A 22665-nucleotide genomic window follows, 5' to 3' on the forward strand; every position below is an offset into this window, starting at 1 on the left:
TCATTTCATTCATCGTTGCAGAAGTTTGCCTTTGTGCCCGGCCCTGCACATGGTAAGTGAGTGAAGGGTGGGCTCAGCGTTGTGTATGCTCTCCTGCCCATGGCTTTGCCCAAGGTCCTGTGCCCGTCTGCAAGGTGGTCCTCTTTATTGGGTTTTGTTTCATCACAATGGCCCAGGATCTCCGCCAAGCCGACTCACTTTCTAGCAATGCTGCCATTTTGGGAATGCGTTGCTATGATGCCAGAGCTCGTTGCTAGGGGTGTGGCCTCAGACTCCCACCATGTGACATCATTGGCGTGAAGCCCACCCTGTCGTCCCTGTTTGCGGACCCCTCTGTGCCAGCGCCTTGTGTGTACAATTTGTCAATCATGAGAGCGTCCCAGCCTGTCCCCTGATGGGGGGGGGGTGGTCTCGCATTTGGACCCCAATTTGCACGGCCCTCGACTCTCTGAAGCCCCCCAGCAGGATTACCAAGTTCAGCTTCACAGGCCACTGGCCATTCTGGTGCCCCCCACCTGTGACTTGTCACAAAGAGCCACCAGCCCCCCAGTGGTGGTCACCTCACAGACACAAGGGACAGTCACACAGGCATTCAAAGTATTTTTATACATTCAATTGTTCCGAGCATTTCAGGGGTACAATAGGAGGGGGCCGCCGTGTCAGCTCGTGGTCTCCATGGCACCGGTGGGCCGCACTGCCCCCCCAGGGGTGCAGTCCCCTCATTTCAGCTCCGTTTTTGTAACATCAGCAAGCAAAATCAACAAAAAAAACAAAGTGAGCCCCCGGCATCCTCAGTGGTGTCCCCCCCCTCAGCACCCCCTTCAATCATCACGCCGACACCCCAAAGAACCCAAAAAATAAAAAAAAAAAAGGACAATCAAATAAATGGGGACAAAGGGCCCCCCCCCCCCAATTCACAAAACGATTAAATGAGCAAAGTGGGGGCGCCCCAAGAACAGCAGAGGGCCCGAGACCCCGGCCAGGTGGGAGTCAAGTCCCCAGGGGGGCCACCGTCCCCCTCAGTCCGCCAGTGGCCATCTTCCCACAATGCATCTTTAATGCTGGATGACCAGTCCCACCCCAGACTGGGGGGCTGCGCCAGGCCTGCTGGTTTTACGTGTCATGAGTGGACCCATGGGGGGGCGCCGTTCCTTCTGGTACTCCGAGGGCACAGCTGACTTGATGAGGCCTCACCAGGGATACCCAACGGGGCAGAACTGGCTGGTGTTTCAGTCGGAGGCTGCGGACCACCAATCGGCCCCCCGAGATGAACCTCATGAAAAGGCAGGTGGACTTGAAATGAAGAATGAAGTGAAGGGAGCAAAGATGAGCGGACCCTCCAGTTCTCCTGCGGCAGCACTGCGGACCCCCGTGGTCCTCGAGTTGTTCCCCTCCGCCATCCTCACTTCGCTTACCCAGTAGGACCGGCGACTGAAGCACAACGGACGCCACTGCCCACCGTGGAGTCCCCAGACTGCTTTTTAAGGCCACTTAACAAAGACCCCCACAGGGGTCCACCTGAACCATCACAAGTCTCGGCCCTGGGGGGGGGGGGGTTGACAGCATAGAAGAACCCTGAGCCCACAGCGGCACGTCGACATCTGCCAACAGCGGTCCCAGGTTTTGGTGGCAGTTAAGGCATACCTGAAGTGTGACATCCCCCCGCTCTGCCCACTCTGTAATTTAGGGCATCCATTGAGGACCCTGAAATCGCCCACTAGAAGAGTGAGGGGGCAGAGGAGGGCGGCTTATTGCGTATCGGTGGTCCGCCCAGAGGCACAGACTTAAAGCACTTTGTGAAAGGCGCCATACGGCAGCCCGGGTTGTGGCATGGGCAAGCCCGACAGAAGCTGCCCGCCCACAAGCCCACCTGCTTATTGAACTTCATGGCCAAATGTAAAGAAATTTTGAGATACAAAGAAACTTGAAGGGAACCGAGGAGTCAAAAAGAGGAATTGTGGGTAAAAAGCTGCAGAGGACCACCGCTGGGGGGGGGCGACTTGACCTCCAAATGGCACTGCGCCCTCAAAGCGGGTACAAAAAAAAAAAAAATAGATGTGGCCCAGGGTGGGCATCCGAGCCCCCCATGTCCAGAGAGTTTTAAGGCGTTTCGTAACAGACTGCTGTCCTCCAGTTCCACTTCACAAAGATTCTCAGTACAAAAAGAATTCAAGTAAAAGTGGCATCGTAAAAATGGGTGGCAGGAGCGGACGTCACTCCGCCTGGCAAAGTCCCTCCAGGAAAGTGACGGCCCCTGCGTCCCGCTCCCGTCCCCTAAAGGCGAACGTTGAATGGATGGACCTCGTCACCCGGAACCTCGCGTGTCCTTCCTGAGCCCCTTGTCGGTGCCCACGTCCACCGTGATGTTGGTGTACAAGGGCAGCACCTCCCTGGAGAGCACCGTGTACTCCATGGTGTTCATCCCGTCCTGCCTCCACGTTCGCCGCGTCTTCGCCAGAAGGTTGAACCTGCAGTGGGCACAGACACGAGGACAAGCGTGAAACAAAAGGACCCTTTCTGCAACCCCGTGCCAAGTCTGGACCCTCACCCTTCCCACCAAGAATGCGTCACCCGTTGTGAGTGGCTTTGAGGCCTGTGGTGGCAGGAATCCTGACAGGTGACATCCATGAGGGCCAGGAGTGCATTGGAGAGACTGTGACGAGAGTTCAAGGTGCAGTGCCACAGACCTCCAGACTGGCACCACAAGAACAGCCAGGACCAAAGGGGGAGGTGAAAATGAGGACTGCTGTGTGACAAAAATCAAACAGGCGACAGAGGCCTGGCATGCCTTTTAATAGTGACGTGTTCACGTCGTTTGTCACCAACCACCACACCCGAAGACCAAGAGAGAATCCAGAATTTCAGATGGGGTAGTAAAGTGGCACAGCTGCCACGTGGCACCAGCAGCACGTCGTGGCCACTTAAGTAGAAAGTCCACAGACACACAGCACTCGCAGCAGAAAAGACCCGAGTGGGGCACAGCCCACCAAAGATGACTACAGTGTAAAGCAGCCCGCTATGTCTTTGATGGGCAGAGCTGCAGGTCTCTGCCATCCTGGCACTGTCTGGGGGCACAGAACAGGCAGAAGTCCACAAACTAAACTGAAAAGGAACAAAGAGGTGGGCATCTGCTGAAGTGAAGAGGAGGGAGAGCTGGAGAGCCGAGACGCCTCTTACCTCTTGGGGTTCTCCTCGTTGCCCTTGTCGTGCTCGTGCTTGATCATTCTGTAGCGGCCCACTTGTACAGACGGGCGCGTGATGATCATGCCAGTGAGTGCCACCCTGGGGAGAGAGAGAGAGAGAGGCAGAGCGTGAGGAGGAGATACAAGACAGAGTCAACCTTTTATGTGTCCGTCACATGCAAAACCACAGAGGGGCACTGACATAGGGTCCTTCTAGCAAATCCCAGGTGAGGGTGCCAATCCATGGGAAAACACAGCATGGCACTCACAAAAGACAACATCCGACAGTGGCATCTATTGAACAACCCGATGGCTCCTCCAAAATCTTACGCCGCGGTGACCCCTGGAGTCCCAACCAAGCACTGCCCACTGAAGACCACCTGTGGTGCCCTCACCTTGGCACACGACCCTCTGCAGAGAGTGCCGCACTCTGTGAGGACCCCCTCAATGGCTCCAGAGTCTCTAGAATGTAGTAGCTGGGAGGACGTCACGTCGCTGTTTGGCTTCACTGGTAACGGGGTCTGCATGTGTGGCCCTTGAAACTCCTTACCCTCTGCACAGTGGCGCCGCTGATGCCAAAGGGGGGCTTACTCTGTGCGGCCCTCCAGAAGTCCACAGAAATCTCCTTGGTTTGAACAACTGGCCCGACAGCACAGACCATCCGAGGCTCCTCTGAGGTGCAGCCCACCACCACGGAGCTGGTGTGGAGAGGTGGGCACACAGCCCGAGGCTGGGGGTTAGGAAATGGGACGTCACCAAATAGGAAGGGGACACGGGGCCAACCTGAGCGACTGCCGGTCTGTGAGCTTAACACGAGAGAAGACCCCAGTAGGAGAGGACCGTCGAGTACCCACCATGGGGCTGATGCAGATTTAGTACCCGTCCTTCAAATGACACGTTTGGCGACAGTCACCAGCACACAGCCCGACGTCACAATCAGAACAGTCCAAGTGGGTGACTCTGCCCCCCGAGTAAATGTCACTCTTCCATAGACAGACGTGAGCCCCCATAGACCCCGTCTTGTCATTGCACTCGATCGCAAAGTCACCAGGCCTATCACAGCACTCCGGTCAGCCAGTGTCACATGCATCGGTGTCACTGTCATGCAGTTCATCTAATGGTTCAGTTTCATTTGGTTCTCAAAGTGGCCTTACAGCTTCTCGTTTACACGCCATTGGTTGGTTTGGATGCAGGCTCCGCCCCACTCATGAATATTAATGAGTGCCTAGTAATAGCTATGATTTTTGCTGCCTGGTGTTGTTATATCCACTAGATGGCAGCAGAGTGCTGTCCGCAATGTCACTCGGGCGTGACGCTGCACATCGGACCTCAACGCCCCGACTCGAGAGACCCTCAGGCTTAACCGTCTTTACATAGGAGTCGCCCAAGAGGAGGGGAGTCCGTGCAGAAAGAAACCCGTGACGTGCCCTTTGGGGGTCTAAAGCTGAGAGGAGAGGAGAGGGCAGGCTGTCCACCCTGTGAGGGAGAAGGTGGGCACTTGTGACAGGCACTTTGTTTTACAGTGCCAATGTAAAGGCCGCAGACTCCGACAAACAGACAGCATCCTCCGGGTGTGATCATCTGCCACGCCACATCACTTTGAGGCGCGCCAACAAACCCTGAGCCTGGGTTGCCCGCCTTTACGTTCATCACACATCCCTGCATGAACGTTCACTTCACAACAGCTGGGCTGGCATCACCCCCGGGTCTGCCAGAGCGGTGTGGCATTTAGACGTCACACAGAGAGCGCGGCTTCAGCTGACAGTGGCATCACCAGCCATGCCCACTTGTGCTCCTAGAGTGGCTTCTCCTGACCCTTTTTGAGGAGTGCATTGAAATTTGTGGGCTCAGAAGGCTGGCCGGCCACTTGAGACGATCGGTGGTCCTTGTCACGGCCCCCCTGTCCCCTAAGTGACTGACAGGAGGTTTACTGTATATAGCGCCTTTGCTGTGCTCAAAACCAACCCTTCACACGGGCCCAAGACCCTCATTTGCCCCCTCCGAAAGCACAGAGGCTGGCACACCCACCTGATGGCGATGTCGTCGTCCTCGCCACCCCAGCCCCAGTAGTTGTTTGGGAAGCCGTTGATCTTCATGTACTGCTCTGGCGTCAGCGCCGACACTCCGCCGAAGTACGAGTTGTAGGGGAGCCTGAAGGACACAAAAGACGAGTTTGGTCAGCAGGGAAGGAGGCCACTGGGTGGCAGGCCGGGCATCGGGAGAGAGGGGAAGATGAGGGGCACGAGCAAGAACCGCTGGTCGGGCGACCACTCCACCATGGGCAGGAAAGCTGGCGGAACGGAGCGGGTGAAGGGGCAGAGGTGGCAGCAGGCCTGCCCGCCTGCTTACTTGTAGCCGAACTTGTCCATGGCGATGGAGGCGTGCTTGGGGTGCTCGTCGCACACGTAGAGGTTGCGGTCGTCCTCCGGGATGAGGTCCACGTCATGGAAGAAGAGGCAGCTCCAGTCGTCGTCCCGCATGGCCTCCTTGAAGCCCACGTTCAGCAGCTTGGCCCGATTGAAGGTGTAGTTCCCAGCCTGAAAGGAGAGACAGACAGTGAGAATGGCGGCGAGAGGGGCACGGGGGGCGCCGAGCAAGCGAGCGCCAGCCAGGCTGCCAACCTGGTGGATGATGTAGATGGCGTAGTGGAGCTGCTGCCGCTGCAGGAAGGGGTGCAGGTAGTAGAGCAGGTACTTGAGGTGGACCTCGCGGTTGCGGTGCGGGATGATGATTGCCGTGCGGTGCTTGGACTCGCAGTCCGGGGGCTTGTAGTGGCCCCCCATCGTCACAAACGGGTTCTTCTTCTCCACGTCCGCCATGGTGAGCTTGGAGGGGAACAAGACCCTGAATGGGCCACCTGAGGAGAGGAGGAAAGAAGGACAGGATGAGGTGGGCACAGGGCATTACTTGTACAGTGCCTTTCACAACGTAGTGGGTCATATCCACTTATTATTACTGTGCCCACTCTACCCAGCTTGCCCTATAAAGTGCCTTTCACAGTCAGTGGGCACATTGGTGGAGTTTGCTGTGCCAACGTCTGCAGGTTTGGTATTTGAAAAGTGGCCTTGTTTGTCAGAGAGCGGTGCCCGTGATCCAGCAAGTGCCTGCTAGTCAGCAGACCTGGTGGTCTCTGTGGCACTGGTAAGAGTGCCCACCTCCAACTGAACAGGACCAGCCTGCCCGATGCCTGCAGCTCACCTACTCTCGAACCTGCCCGCTTTCGAGAGGTCTTGTGTGCCGCCTTCTGCCCTGTGCCACAAAGTCCACCTCAACAAGCCCTGCCCGACTGAATGACACCAAGTAGACCGGACCAGTCAGTGGGCAACATCAGGCAGACCCTCAAAAAGTCAGTCGGGCGCCAGTCCATCACAGGGCAAGCACACACATGCCAGCTTACTGACAGATGAAACCCCCAAAGGTGTCCAATCCAAAAACGAGGATGGGGTTGGCACAGCTTATAAATCACAAGGCTGCAGATTCAACTGCTGGCAATCAAACTGGGATGGCACATTGAACCCGTAGGTGAAACAATAAGGAGGCACACACGGGATGGTAAGACAGATACCGTCTTCTGACATCCGTGTGTGTGTGGGCACTCAGTGGGCAAGTCAAGCTGCGCCGCCCTAGTTGTTGGGTACTATATGAATAAAATGTCTCATCATTACTACTTCTTCATGCCAGGCCACATAAGTTACACTGTGCCACCCACTTTCTTCACCCGGGTCAGGTCCTGTGAGTCAATGCCAACATGTAAACTGAATGTGATGTAACTGAACTTGGAGGGCCTGGTGACTGCCACAGAATCTTTTGGCCAAGGTGACTGGCACGAGTCCACTAGGTGATAGTCGTGGTGGGGTGGGGGAGCGGGCAGGCCAGGGAAGGAGCTGGAGTCCAGTGTGCCCCTCAAGAAAATGAAAGATGTGGCACCTCAGACGTGACACAGCCATGCCACCGTCACACACGAGCAGTCTGGTCGCCTTAGGCAGGATGGCACACTGAGCCAGTGGTGGGCACCGATAAGCCTTTGCACTGCTCACCTGCTTAGCCACAGAAATCCTAGCGAGCTGCCAAGTGTCCCTCACTACACAGAAAATCAAGGAGCCGAGGGTCACGTGGTGGGCACAGAGCCCCAGGGAACACGTGGTGTCAACTGCCAACAGCTGGGGAGACTTGAGGGAGCCACTGCTGCTCAGCCCCCCGGTGTGGCCCGCTGCTCCCCTGAGGCCAACCACCTCAGCCTGGCGCTCCTCCACGCCAGACGTCTTGGCAGTTTCCATTCTGCTGACTTGGCAAACCACATTCAATTTCGTAAAACGCTCCGTGAGTTGGCACTGCCCTCGATGACTCACTGTAAAGGCTGGCAGGAGCCTACGGGTTCTAAAATAAAAGGTGAGGGTGGACAGGATGTGCCCGTCGGTCCTGCAGAAGTCTGGGAGACCAACAAAGATAACCTAAGAGGGCGGGCACTGCTGAGCTGAGCAGCCCACCCAGTGTGGGGGTCTCAGTCCATGATGATAGACATGGAAGAGGACAGTGAAGGGTTAATGTAGATGGCACACTAAATGACAAAACCAGAGAACATCAGCTGGGGTCTGTGATAAGGACAGTGAGGGGGACACTTACACAGACTGGCCGAGAACCTGCACCACCTGGGGGTCCACAGACGACCCGAGGGCAAGGAGGGGGCAGCACATGCACGACCACTCAGGGCCTACCAGGACTGCCCAGCCATCGGGTGGTCTATGGGACAGGCGGGCAGAGTCACAACGGGGACCTCGAAGACGAAGCTGCCCTCACAGACGGCGAGGGGCAAAGGGACTGGAAGGACACGGAGCGGACGCAGTGGCAGCGTTACCGTGGCGAGGCGTACTCACCGACGTAAGGCGACTTGTCGGGACAGAAGGGCAGGTCCTCCTTGCGCACAAACGGCTTCACTATAAGGCTCAGGTTGGCATAGATGTCCCCATGACGGCTGCGGTTTCCCGTGGCGTGCGGCTGCTCTGCCAAGTCACTGGTGACCAAGTTGTCCTTCCAGAAGATGCCAATAAAGTACGCCACCCGCTTGCGGTAGCCCTCCCGGTACAGCATGGCCATGACCACCAGCTGCACGCAGACCAGCAGCATCAGGTAGCGCGCCTTGGAGATTGGCATGGTCAGCTGCTTCAGGTGCTCATCAAGCCTTAGAAGACGACAAAGGTCCCGCTGGAGGGGGCACTGCCCTCATAAAGGCGGGTGACTCGAGTTCAACGGCCTCAAAGGCACCAAAGGGGAAAGAAAACGTCCAGCAGATTCCGTAACCAAAGATCCGTCCGTCCGCTCGGGTCCTTGGCAACGTTAAAAAGACGAGGAGGTCACCTCGGGCCTGAGGGCTTCACCAAGACGAGAGTCCCGCCACGTTGCCAAGGTCTCCCACACGCCGGTGGTCTGCTCCAGCGATCCTCCCATGGCCCAGACCTGCAGGGTGACACAAAAGGAGCAGTCAGGCACCGAGAGGGACGACGTGGCAAGAAAGAGGAGTGGCCAGCGGCCCTTAAGTGGCTTCAGTTACCACGGCAACTTGGAATTTAATGATACGCACCCGCCCTGCCACGCCCGCCCTGCCCCCGCCACTAAGATTGCCTTTCAGCGCACGACAAGTGCAGCGGTCTCAGGTGACCGGGCGAGGTGGCCATTCAGGGCATTCCACTTGACTTGTCGCTGCAGCACAGTGGCATGTGACGGCCCACCTAACTCGCCAACGACAAAGCAGACCTGTTCAGCCGCTCAGATCAGGATCACAGGGGGCCCTGCCCGGGTGGCATTTGACTCGAGGAGGGCATCAGCCCCAGACCAGTCGATTATAGTGCGCCCTCACTCAATCCGGACCACCTTAAATGGTACAAGGAGAACATGCTGGCACCACACAGGAACTGAACCTGGCACTAGATGCCAGTCTGTAACGGGGCACCCTTACCATTGCTGCTTAACCCCCTCACCTGCAGGACTCTGGGATTCGAGGCACCCTGGTATCGCCGAACCCCGTCTTCTCCCCCCGGGTTCACCCCCCAGTGGCCCAGATTTTCACATTAAATGGCTTGGGGTGGGTGACCCCCCACTGCTCAGAGACCCTGAAGGACAGCAGTGGCTCAAAAGGATGGGCAGAAGGGTATGCCAAGGGGTGAAGTGGGTGACAGGTCAGAGGACCCAGCCTGGTTAAGTCACGTCTGAAGCCGGTGACCTACGCCAACTCGTGCCCAGCTGCCCAGTGTCTGTGCTTTCTATTACTGGTACCTCTAGGAATGCCCAGAGAGTCAAATATTTTAGTAAGGATGAGCCAACCAAGCCTCTGAAATCTGCCGCGGGCACTGCTGCTTCAGTATGCCAAGCTGGCTGGAAAAGCCGGCACTGCGAGCTTCCTGGGGGCATTCCAAACGGGTTTGACCAGTGCAGCGGTCTGTCCACTGATAAGGACTTGATCTACCAGACGAACGTGTTGACTGCCGCGTCGCCAGGAATGCCAGAGTGACTGTGCGGACCGCGTGGCCTCAGGCTGCCAGCCGACTTTTATTAAGGCACTTCCTTGATGCGAGACGCGTCTCCAGCTTGGCTTAAATGGGCGCCGTCCAGCTGGAGGCCAGATGGCACAGACGTGCAGCTGCTCATAGGCCACTGGCGCAGCGGTCTGCCAGGCGGATGTCGGGCTAAGACTGGAGGACGATAGTGCCCCTTTATGTTGATGTGCCATCTAGACATGCCTGCTTACCCGTCACTCGCGTGGGCTACTCATCGTCATGGGTTCAGCTGGTGGGGGGCTAGCGAGGCACTTTGGCACTGGAGTCACAACTCAACCTGCCAACACCAAAACAAACTTGGCCTTGGAGAGTCTTCCTCAGTCCACCCAACTGGCGAGTTACCTGATGCCCACAGAGGACCATCTTTGACATGGCACCTCTCTCTCTCTCTCACCCAACCACAACCTAAAGGTATGAAGTCCATCCCACTGGGCAGTCCGCGCCAATGCCCAGCCACTCGGCCTGTATAGCGCCTTACAGCAACAGGCCGGTGTCCCACATCAGTGAATATAGCGCCTTGAAGCCTGTCAAAGTCCGCCACTATATGGCTGGCGCCTTTGACCCCCCCCCCCCCCCCAAAGTGCTTACTCTGTCAAGACTGTCGGGCTGACCAGCCTTTCAAAGTGGCACGTAGGCACCATGACTTGAAGGACCCCGACTCAAGTCACCAACGAGTAGTCGGCTGACCCCTGGACGAATATTTGGGCACCAGTCTCATGCTGGGCGTTACCATCTCAGGCCACTAGTGGGCACTGCCTGCTCATTTCCACAGCTGAAGATTCTTCTCCGAGTCTGAAGAGCAAAATCCTCGCTCCTTAAGGCCTGTGCCCTTTACCTAGGGTGGTACTTGGTACTGCGCCCAGCAGGGTTTCTAATGCCAGGTGTTGGCAACTCTGCCCACTGTGAGCTCACCTTTTGTGCTCAGACAATTTGGCAGCAAGTTGACACCTCAGGGAGTTGGAGGAACACAAGAAGCCACAGAAAAGCGAGCCGAGGCCTTTGTCAGGAACACAAAAGGCTGGCAGACCCAAGCAGGCGCCGCTGGAATCGAATTCTCCCTTCAGGCCGGTGCCCGCCTCATCTGACTCGGCGCCATGTTGCCACGCGGCTTTGTGTTTGTGTAGGCCTTGGGGCAAAGAACATCCGGTGTGCCAGGGCCAGCTAGCTAGCAAGGGGGTTGGGTGGGCTAAGAGTGAGTGCCTCGAGGGAAACAGGAGATTGCCTAGATTGGGGGGGTGCACAGCCTGGCAGGTTCTGGCGAGGGGCACACTCACCCACACATGGGCAATTTGGAAGTTCTAGTCAACACTGGGGGGTCTGTCTGTCTGTCATATAGCGCCTTTCTGGTCTCCCTTTCTATGATGTGAGGCTTCAATGAAACCCAAGGTTAATGGTCAAGGACCTGCGGGTACTGAGCCAGCCACCTCTGTGCCAACCGGTTTAAAAGCAGCTTCACACAATGCCATCCAGCCTCCAGAGTTAATCAGTGTCAGATCTGGGGGTCTCGCCCCTGCACTCTGTCCGTGACACTTGAATGAGCTGAACAGATAGACACCGAGTGGGAAGTACCAACCTGCAGGGGTCCTCAACCTCAGCGATGAAGAGGAATTCCGTCACTTGACTGGAGGCGAGTCTGGGGGGGAGATAAAGAGACACACAGATCGGTGACCATCAGGACCGTCTTTCTATTGTCACACTCCAAGCCCACCCTATCACCCCCCCAAATCTTCCTTCTTTGTGTTTCACCTCCTAGCCCCACCTTTGCCACACCCCTTTCCTGTTTCAAGCCCAACCCTCCTTCTATAGTCTCAACCCACCTCTTTTGCTGATAACGTTAGGCTCCAAGCTCCTCCCCTGCCACGCCCCAATTTTAAATGACCACGCCTTCTCCCTCGTTTCAAACCTAAGCCCCTCCTCACCTTTGTATTTAAATTCCACACCTTTTTTGTGTTTAAACTCCAAGCCCCTCCCTTGCCACACCCCACTAAGACCACCCTCATTTATCACACCAATGGCTGCGCCTTTCCAAAAAGCCCAAGAAGGGCCTTAAGGCTCCACCCATGGGGTACCAGAGGCCACACCCGCTCTCCCCGAAAGTCCCCCTGCAAAGCCACAGACCTCAAGACGACCACAATGCCAGTCGCTAGCCGCACGGTCACCCAGTCCTGTCCGTCCGATCGATGGCAGCGCATGCCAGGCAGCTTCACATCACAGGGAGCGACTCATCCCGGGAACGCCTGTGATCATCTGCTCCAGCGAGGACCCCCACACGAGACCGCCTCTTCATTCGGAGCTGCCAGACGTGAAACATCTGGAGCGCCACAGCTGTGCCAGAGGAGCCGGGGGAGGGGAGCCAGAACGGCAGGCGGGCCACAGATGGGGGGGCTCTGCGCTGCATCACCTCACCAAACGGCCCTTCTATCAAGAGCCTTGGGGTGGGGACTGGCATAATGAGCACCCACTGCCCCCCAAGGTGACCCTTGGAAAGTCTCCTCAACACGTGCACACGGGGCAAAGAAAGGCGCTACATAGACGCATAAAAGCCAAACAATATCAAGAGTGCAGATGGTCAGTGTGGCACTTTGCCAACCTGTGTGCCAACTATGGAATTAGAGTCGGTCTGAAGGTGTAAAGAGATGGCACGCATCAGTGAAGGCACTATAGAGAGTCACTGATCCACTGGAAGACCCTCGTCAAGCCCCCCAGTTGATTCCACCCTGGCCTGTCCCGATGACGCGACTCGCCAGCCTCCCCTCACGCAACGATCTCCAGCTGTCCCTCAGGAGCCCTCCTTAAGCCTCGGGCATCTCTGGCTTCGCCACTAATGGCCAATTAAATCAGAGGTCATGGGCCGCAGGGCGTGCAACACGAGAGGCGAGCCACACAATCTGGACAGCTAAATTGGCGCCAGTGGCGAGGACACATCATTAACTCTTTACAGATGGCATCCCCGATGCCCCAACAAGACCGAGGAGATGAGCAGATGGCAGTCCTGGCCACGCCCACTCTCCTGGTCCAATCGCAGCCAGACACCGACCAGCCCCGCCTCTTCACACCCTCATCTTCACACATGTGTACCTACAACAGAGAGGGCATGGTGCCACCCGTCATAGGCCTGTGACCTCCTGGTAGATGGCATGAATTTACGAAAATACACGTCCATAAAAAACTAAAAATCTGAAATGTTCAGCTGCACATTTAAAAACCACCAATGGGTTGGTACATTCAAGTGTCATTCAAGTGTCCCCTTAATGTGACCTTAAATCGCCAAAACCGGCCAAATCCAAAGGGAGCATCCGACAGGCAGCTCATCAAAACGTGGACCAAGTAGACCTGTGCCACCTGTGCCCAAGAGACCCCTGAATAAACACACAGGAATGTCGGAATGAAGCCACTAAAGCTCGCGGTCTGGTCTGGACTCGTCTGAAGTGGGTAAGTGTGGCTGCCATGCACGGGCATCAGCTGCCCAGGGGCACTGCTGAGAGCCTGGTGACTGGCACCTCGCGTATGGAAGGAGGATTCTGGAGAGCTGGGAGCAAAGCGAGGCCGAGGGTCCACGCCAACCAATGACACCGCAAGTCAAAGAAGGAAGCCCACCCGACAGCCCCTCGAGCTCCTAAAGGCCCCCAGTAGGTTTCAGTTTTCGTGTTTCTTCTCCTTACAGGCTGCTAATTACAGAAGTCGGCCACCAGCAGCCCCCCCATCACGCCGACTGACTGCAGGAAGCCGAAATAACAGTGATCACCGTAATGAGAGCCTGCAGGAGATGGCACTTCACAGGGCACCCTGGCACTTTGCTCTCGTAAGACTGGCGTGGGTTCACAGCGTGCACTTGGCCTCCAAAATGAGCAAATTGCACGTTGCGGGCACCAGGCAGAGGTGGCTCAAAATTGCAGCCCTTCAGCCGCACTCCCCCACACCAGATGACGAGAGCGGGCATGGCCTGCCAGTTTGGACTGGTATAAATCTGACTGTGCTATATGCTAGTGCTGGCCTCTCAGGGGGCCCCTAAAATGGTGGGATGGCAGGTGTGTGGTGACAGAGGGCTGGCAGTGGGGTCTGGTGGCCAAGGTGCTGCGCTATAAAGTGCACTGTAGGGGGCCACTGTATGACTCTGGGCAAGGCGCTATATACAATGTCACTTATACGTATAGACCTCTCCATCTCAGATGGTCACAAAGTGACACAGACAGTCATTATCGTCACGTGTCTTATGTGACAATCGACAGACATGAGAGGTGCTATATAAATGAGAGCGATCGAGCGATGGATGGTAAAGGTGCCATTTACAGGGTCAGGAGTGTCATATGGAGTGTCACCACACTCCAGTGCCAGTCACTGACAGGTAGGAAAGGGGCTCTATAATCTAAACAGGTACCTCTGTGTACAAAGGCGCTATATAATAACAAACTCCCAAGAATGGGCTGGATTGGCAAAGCGCAGCCCCCACGAGGTGCACCCCCTGTAGGGTCAGGGGTGAAAGGCGCCATATAAAAGAGATCTCGGCATCAAGTGCCCCTTTCCATTCTCACCGTCTCTTTATTCAGCTCAGGCACAGCAGGCCACTCAGACCAACAGCACGGGGGTCCCAAGAACACGCAGAGACCCTCAGAATGGCAGAATATAGAGAGACGGGCACAGCAGCCAAGTGCCCAGGTGAGCAGAGCTTATGCCACGGCAATCAGCAGAGTTTTAAAAAGATCAAAACAGGCAAATGTGCCAAGGCGGCCTGCAGCACAAATAAGCGGCGCTAATGCGCCTCCGCGGCGGGTTCACGGGGTCATCAGCTCGGCTTAATGTCCTCCCCGAGCTTTCAGAAGTGGCGCTAATGAAAAACAAAGTGCCAGCGATGACAAACAAACGCGCGCCTCCAATGCAGCAGGGAGCTCATTACCAGCCGAGCTGAACATCGCAGCCTCCCTGGCACCAGGGACACGAGTGCCGTCGTCTGGGGACGCCCGAGCCGGCCACCATCAGCCACTTTAAGAGCGCCTCCCGATCAGACAGCGCCCCCTGTGGTCCTCGAGACGGGCAAAGGGGCGGAGCTAGTGAGGGGAACAAATGAATGGGTGGGGACCGGCTAAGCTTAATGGGCGGAGCTAGAGAATGGCATCAGCGAGTGGGCGGGGTCACGATGGACGACGACTGGCAGGGCTACTGAGGCAGGGCAGAGACAATGACCCAGTGGTGGGACAAACGGGCGTCCAGAGAGAGACCCGTATAGCGGCGAGGGTGTGGGTGGGCTACCATGACAGAGTGTTTGGGTTGCCAGTGTCCTGCACTTGGCTTGTCTCCATGAACTGGTGGTCTTTCTGGCCCCTTCATTTGTCCACTTTACCCCGCCAACTGTTTAAACACCACGCCAATGCAGAACTTGAACAAAGCGCCTCCCAAACTGGCAGAGAAACAAACAAAGCAACAAGCCTTCTCTCTGAAGTGAAACTCGACGACGTGGCACATGACTGATACCTGGCAGGAAATGACACCGAAGCCTTCTGGCCAGAGGGGCTTTTGGTGACAGATCTGCCCCTGCAGGTCTGTCAGGATTTGATGCCAAGTGGGCGGTGATGAGTGACAGACAAAGGCAGAGGATTTGCGCCCACTAAACCTAGAGATCCTCCAAAGCGGTGAGACAGGAGCGGGCAGAGCACACCGTCCAGGTGACTTAAGAGGGGCCTCGTCATTAATAGTGCCATCAAAGAAGGCAGCCAGGTGAGGGTCGAGGGTGTGAAGCGCAGAACGGTAATACGTGTGTATCTGGGGACAAAGTGCCAACATAAGAGAGACCTCAAACAAATGAGATGTGGTGGTCCATACACCCCTCCAAAATGAGACCTGCCCCTCCCTCTGCCACCTTACCACGTCGGGCAGCCTGTCTTTGTGTGGCCAGTTTATTAGGTATGCCTCCCACTGCCACCCTAAGCCCCCCTCCATCTTCTGTCACATCTGAACAGGATCACCTGACACGTGGACGATTCTACCAATGTGTAAGTACGAGGATGGCAAGGCTATTCACGAGAGCACAAGTGGAGCACTTAGGCTAATAAATGGCGTGACTGGCACTGGGCCTGTGCCATATCAAACATGCAGGAGGCAGGCAGCCAGCCAGCCAGCCAGCCGAGGCCTTCACGTGTCACACACTTCTTTGTAAAATGAGCTCTTGGGGACATGAAATACCATCCAGTTACGACACCAGCTGGCAAGCAGACGGGCACAACAGGCCATCTCAGGGCACAGCACTTGCTGGAGTTTATCTCAAATGGGTGACAACAGCCCAGGACAAGAATGGGCACCTCTGGTGGGCATGGAGGCATCAAACTGGGACCACTGGACTGTTGGGGGGAATAAAATGGCTACCCTTTGGCATTATGCCAGGGGCCTTACGTTTTTCTGCTTCCGTTTTTTAGTTTGTGGTCTTAGGGCTTCAGCGGACAGCAACTCAAAAAGTCCAAAATCCTCGAAAGCCTAAACCGGAGCAGACTGGCATCGTCCCGTTCACTTTTCTTCTTCATCTTGGCAGGCTCCCCCTCTGTGGTGGCCTGGCAGGGTTTGCCTGGTGCCAGTCCTCTGTCCTCCAGATGCCACACTGCGGCCTTGGACTGTCCCCACGCAGCTTACTCTGGGATGGATACCACATGTGCCAAAATGAAACCAATAAAATAATAAAATGGCAATTAGGATATAATCACATGCAAAAGTTCACCGATATATATGCAAATGAGTGAATAAATTAAACAAAAGTCCTCGCATTATAATGAATGTCATCGTTTTACTCGGGTCCAAACTCCACTTGTCATACATTTTGCCAGCTGCACTGCCCGTCTGAAGTGGTCTGAAATCAAAGTAACCTCAGCGTTAATGTTTGCTGTGCACCATCTGTTGGAATGTACTTTGTAATGCATCTCGTCATCAAATGCCTCACCTTAGTCATTCCAGCAGATGGCGCATCACAAGCCTCTGTACTCATAAAGCGCATTGTGCAAGACTAGCTGTACGCCATTTGTGAAAACTGTGTTAATGTTTGGGATGTGCCACCTGTTGGAATGACAGAGCCCCTTTTGTTAAGGTGGATTACCACATCTTTTATTTCAAAATGGCCTCATTTGTAAAGCAATGTGACCTTTCCAGATGGCACTTTTAGTGCCGACGCCATTCTTTTCGTGGAGATCTCGTCGCTTGTCAATCACGACCAACAGGCTGAACCTGTTCCTTTCCAACTGGCTAATCCCTCATTGTTTAAGTTTAGCACTTCTGCATTGATGCCATCGAGGCAACAAATAAAGAGACTGGGGTGGCACAGGCAGTGGGTGCTTTCATCAAACGATACGAAAACGGACGTCCAAAGCCAAACTGCCCTGTTAGACGTTCTCACCCCTGGCAGGAGACGCCCTGCTGCTCACCTCACGCGGACCCCCGTGGGCCACAACGACAAAGGGGCGATACATCAGGGACGGACGAGTGGGCTTCCCAACATTCACATCGAAGGAGCGGCGTGTCCCCCCGTTGGAACGCAAGTTAAGGAGCGGTAAAGATCTCTGGCAGCTTACAAGCAGAGAAAGAGTCATCGACAGCAAAGGGTTAAGCGGTCTGTCTCGACTGGCAAGTGACAAAATCATCAGGAAAACTGCGCTGGCATTCACACAATGAAACAAAGACCATCTTTAAAAATGGGGCCATTCTGAAATGAAATCTGGGTGCCCATCTGGCTGCCACGTCCGTCATTCCAACAGATGGCGCATCAGGCATTGACACTGCTTTTGTGAATCCCATACCACATGGCATAGGACAGAAACCCTGTGAGGCACCATCTGTTGAAATGACAAAGCAATTTATTACGACAAGCATTACAAAGTACATTCCAACAGATGGCGCACTGCAAACACATCGACTGCTCAGCAGCGAGCTTCGTGCCAACTCCCTATTGTCTCAACACTCCTCGACTCGCTCAGAGACTTTCCTCGACTTTTGCTTGGGATTTCTTTCATTACACGCACCAGCAGCGCCTGCCAAATGCCAAGATAAAGTCCTGAGGAGACCCCCATCATCGCCCCAAATTCACAGGAATTTAAGAGGTGACAAGTGGGAACTATGAACCCCCCCGACCCCACTGGTGAACGCCATTGTACTGGGACGGTCGGACCTCTCACCACCCGCCCCACATGTGAGGCCTCAGGATGGCACATGAAGCCCCCCGCCCTGCACCGACGGCTCGCGTTTCTTCCTGCCTTTCACTGAACAAGTGGCTGCCACTTCGCGTCTGGCTCTTGTGAAAGTGACACCCTTGTCACACAGCAAAACCCTTCAGGCCGAAGCCACTGCAGGCGGCCATTTTGATTGCAGGGAGAGGACGACAACAGGACCACCAGGTCCACGAGCCACTCGGCCCAACCAGCTCAGCTGTCCTCCCCACACGAGGCTGGACGATGTGACACCAAGTGACATTCTGAAAGTCCCTCACACTACTTGGTCTTTTTGTGAAGACTGCCCACCGTGAACTGCAATCCAAGCTCAGAGTCCCACGATGCACTGAGGAGCTGCAGACCACCACACTACACTCGCCAGGAGCCCCCCCTCACCGCGCCAGCCCAGCCCGCAGATGCCAAATCCACTGCTGTCACCAAGTTGTATTTTATGAGGCAGAAACACAAAGGGGGACATTCATAAAAATAAAAGAATTAAAAGAGCTCAGCTACCCTCCCAGACTTCATCCAAACTGGCACTGCCAGTCGAGTCGCCAGGCTGCAGCACTTCACGTCAGTTATATGGCACCCTTCAGATCCCCTCCTGAATTCTACGGCGCCCACTGCATGTGTGCAGTAGGCCCGTCTGTCTGCCCGGTAGCTAAGCCTTACCATCCGCCTGGGCCATTATGCCCCCCTACACATATATAGTGCCCTTCAAGCCCAACCCCTCCACGATGTGCTTCTGTTGCCTCACACATCAGTCTGTCACACTGACGATTTCCCCAATCCCCCCGTAGTCCCACCCTAACCGATACCCAGACATAAAGGGCATCACCTAACATACCGAGACGGCAATGCAGGGACGAAAGGCGCTATATCACACACAGCCCTGGCACAAGCGAGCGTGTGGCTGCCCATTGACCCCCCTGAATCAGGATGGGCTGGCGTGTGACCGTCTGCCCCTGACCGCTGTCCTGGTGACCAACCTCAGCTTTTGTCTACGCTGAGGGGCTCTTCATGGCAGTGCCACCCCAGTGACCCTTAATCAAGAAGACCTTCTGAAAGTCACAAAAAAATGAAGAAAGTGTCCCAAAGTGTCCCGTTAGTGCGAGTCACACAGTAACACTACAACAATGAGAGCGGGGGCCCTCACTTAGTGATCTCAAATGACCCCCCCCCCCCAGTAATGCCAAGCACTGCACAGACCCCTTCACCTTCACACGGACCCCCAGCATTGACGACTGCAGGCACATCGAAGTGAAGCCAACAGAAAACGTCCTTCTGCCCAGAAAGGAGCCAACTGACTGCTGCAGCGCCACACACCACCGACCAGGCCAAGAATCACAGGACCCCGGTGCCATCTTCCTCAGCGCCCCCAAGGCAAAAAGCCCCTCATGTTCTGTTCACACACACACACAGGCCAGGCTACGGTGGTCCGCCCTTCTGGGCACTTTCTGGCTTAGACGGCACGTTGGCTCTCGCGTGCGTGGAAGACTTGAGCCTTCGTTATTTACGGCACCGAGCCACAGCGCCCGCACTCAGCTGGAAAGTAATTAGTGAAAAGTGGCGCTGCCCAGGGCACGGTACAGAGGCAAAAACAAAAGCAACAATGCCAGGGGGACGAGCGCGTGCTAAGAGACCGTCGCCAGGATACCGACACGCTCGGCGTCTGCAGCGCAGCCACCTCTGTCTTCACAAAGCGCTTCACATCTGTCTGTCACCCGGGCACAACCCGGACACTGGGGGGCACCAAAGCCAGAGTGGAAAAAGAAGTGGACGAGAACACCGAGAGAACACGCGACTCTCAACCCCACGGGCAGCGGACCACCGGACACACTGAGCCAGGCCCGAGTGGGCACTCCGTTTAGAGCTGCCATGTCAGGACCTCCCCCAGGAGGACTCAAGACGAGACCCCTGGCCCATCAAGTTTCTCCACCAATTAAATAAATGAAAAGCGCAGACCTCCAGGGACAAGGGGACAACTCCCAGCTGTTCAGGGGACGCTTCCTGGCCGGACTCCCAATCCAAATCAACTGACAATACAGTAGGGGGGCCTTCCTGTCCACACGACTGGTATACCCGTGGGCACCCTTTGTGTTTTATTGTCATCCAGAATTTATATTTCATAAATAATCGAGACCCCCCACCTCAAACCAGAAGGCGTGGACAAGAAACACATTTGTGTAACAGTCCAACATCCCATCCTGGGTCCACTACCACCAACGTGCCCACAACACCCTGGCAGATTCCTCTTCTGGCCAACCTGTGCCCTCACACAGAACAAAGGGAGCGCCACACAAATCAATCCGTCAACATGCCAACGTGCTAATCAGCGAAGGCTTTAATCTCCACAGAACAGAGGGGGCTTCACCTGAGGGTCCTTTTATCCTTTATCCACAGCACCACATGGATCAGATGAAGAGGTGCCAAGGCTGCAGACTGGCACACGGTGGGCCACACCACGGCGCCTCACAAGGGATCAAATCGTGGGGCACTTTAAAGAGGAGGAGGAGGGACAAATCAGAACGGACGAAGACCACCACAACTGAGGCGGCCAGTGGGCGGTGCGTCAGCCGGGGTTGCGCTCTTTTACGAAGGCAGAAGCGAATGGGCAGAGACGCGGGTTCAAGTCTGTCTGTCCATCGTCGTCTTCTCCTTCAGATGTTTGTCCTGCCGCTCGAAGGTTTTTGACTTCCAGAGCCATTTGTGCTCCAAGTGTCACCGCTGACAAGGAGGACAAAAAAACGTGTCACAGTCGTGTGCAGTGCCACTCCTCACCGCCAGGGTCGGCTGCTACAAACTTAGTGACTTTAATAACAGTTTAAAAAAGAAGAAGAAGGAGTCACAAGATGCCAGCTGCCCATGTGAGCGGTCAAGTTGTGAGCTGCCACTTGGCGCTTCACAGAGGAGACGTGCGCTCGGCGTAACCTCAGTGAACTGCGCCATGTGCGCCTGGCAGGCTCCGACACACTGGTTATGCTGGCATGGCTGGTCGCGTGGAATGGGCACAAGTTGTGCATTTCGGGCCCCCGTCTCGTTTCGGTTCTTTTGTTTTTATCCACCTGCGTGACTTTCGTAAACTCGCGTTGCCGCCCATAACAAAGAAACGCTCACCTGCTACGTCACACTTGACGTTTTGGTGCCCAGCACCCCTCCAGCGCAGCCTCTTCTCTTAACGCCTGGCACGTGTTGACCAAGCTGCGTGGTCTTCATTCAGAATGGACTTCGCTCCGAGCCCCACGGCGCTTCCTTTGCCCCTCCTGCCCGTCACTTCCATGCACAATGTGCCCCTTTGACTTTATTTTAACGAATGGCGGCTCATCTATTAAAATTTAACAGGCGCGTTTGTTTATTCAAATGCCCCCCTGAGCGAGTCGCACGAACGCCAAAGGCTGCAAACGTCCAGGAGGGGCACAGACACATTTCAGGGAAAATCACACCTGGCAGACTGTCCTCGGGCACCTCCTGCCAGCTTGGCTTTGTCAGGGTGCCACACGTCAGCCGAACTGTGGGGGCAACGAGGATGGCATGGGACCATGGGGGGGGGGGGGGGCTCCAGGGATCACAGGTGACACCAAGTGACAGTCTACCTTCACTTTAATACTGCAGGGGACGTGAAGGCGGCCCACCTAACTTTGGACTTCAGCCCTGCGAGTTCTGAACTTCAAATGTGCGCCCTGACTGTATGGGGGGGGGGGGGGGACCCGGGGGGGGGGGGACCTTTAACAAAGACACGTCACTTGTGATGACGAAAAAAATGAAAATCTCAAAAATAATCACAAAGCACCCAATAAATCAATCAAAGACATTGGCATCTCTGGACTTGTGCTCCCTTGCTGTTCCTTTGAGCTTTGCGTTTATTTCCACGTCTCCAGAGTTCATCAGAAGTTCCTGTCCTGCCACCTATGACACCCAAGGGTCACACCGAGTGGGTGACGAGAGCCGCCAGTTTTCCAAATGATGCCCACATACTGGAGCATGTGGTCTTTCACGAGGAACGCCTGGCATTTTGCGTGTTTTCTGTTGCCATCTTACAGTATCTCAGGGTGCCACCGTATTGAGCAGTGGCACACTTTAAAGACTGGCGCCACAGGTCCGTCACCGTCACGCCTGCGAGTTTGGGTGGTGATGAAGGAGCAGACGGACTCTGCGGGTCTCCTCCATCACTCAGCGCGAGGCTCAAGTAAAGCTAAACAGCCAGGCTGCCTCGGGCCGAGATCAGGATGGGCACCGTTATGACCATAAAGCCCCTCCGTCCGGCTCCAATAGGGGGCAGCACAACTCCTGAATCCAACAGCCGAGTGGCAAAATGGGGCAGAAGATCCAAAGGACGAGGTCAGAAGAAGAGCAGGAGAGCTCAAGGGTCACACCAGCACAGAAATGAGGAGCCGGGCGCTCCTGGCATGGAAGGGTACTGGGGGGGCAGGTGGCAAAAGTACACGCAATTTAAAAATAAAAAGGGGGAATCAGGAAACGATAAATTCTCCAAACTGAAAGCCAATCACAGCAGAGGCTCGTTCTCGGGTAACACGCCAAACCTCTCCAAACGCGGACAGACAACGCCAAGCTGTGAGCCTCCCTTGTATGTATACCTTGGTGGCATTGCTGGGTTCGGGGGCACACCTCAATGGACACCCACTTCAAACACCAAGTCCCCGTGGACTGTGGCGTCATCTCAGGGGTGACTCAGACACCACGCACAGGCTGGTATGGCACCCTGGTAAAGCAGAGGGCACAAACCAGAGAGCC

General features: G+C 55.5%; 1 protein-coding gene across 2 annotated transcripts in view; it reads right to left on the reverse strand.

Moving 5' to 3' along the window:
• Positions 1-587: 587 nt before the first annotated feature.
• Positions 588-22665, reverse strand: part of si:dkey-199f5.8 (beta-1,4-galactosyltransferase 3) — a 30921-nt gene continuing 8843 nt past the window's right edge. The window contains exons 2-8 of one of the 2 annotated variants that reach the window (XM_028822730.2): positions 11307-11366; positions 8057-8636; positions 5804-6039; positions 5532-5719; positions 5211-5333; positions 3178-3282; positions 588-2468 (exon numbers count right to left, since the gene is read on the reverse strand). In XM_028822730.2, the coding sequence (XP_028678563.2) occupies positions 2306-2468; positions 3178-3282; positions 5211-5333; positions 5532-5719; positions 5804-6039; positions 8057-8333 (1092 nt within the window). In that variant the 5' untranslated portion in view covers positions 8334-8636; positions 11307-11366 and the 3' untranslated portion in view covers positions 588-2305. The remainder of the gene's footprint in view (positions 2469-3177; positions 3283-5210; positions 5334-5531; positions 5720-5803; positions 6040-8056; positions 8637-11306; positions 11367-22665) is intronic. The other variant, XM_028822733.2, reaches the window with a different exon arrangement.

This window comes from Erpetoichthys calabaricus, chromosome 17, assembly GCF_900747795.2.
Source record: "Erpetoichthys calabaricus chromosome 17, fErpCal1.3, whole genome shotgun sequence".
In the NCBI taxonomy this organism is placed as follows: domain Eukaryota; kingdom Metazoa; phylum Chordata; class Cladistia; order Polypteriformes; family Polypteridae; genus Erpetoichthys; species Erpetoichthys calabaricus.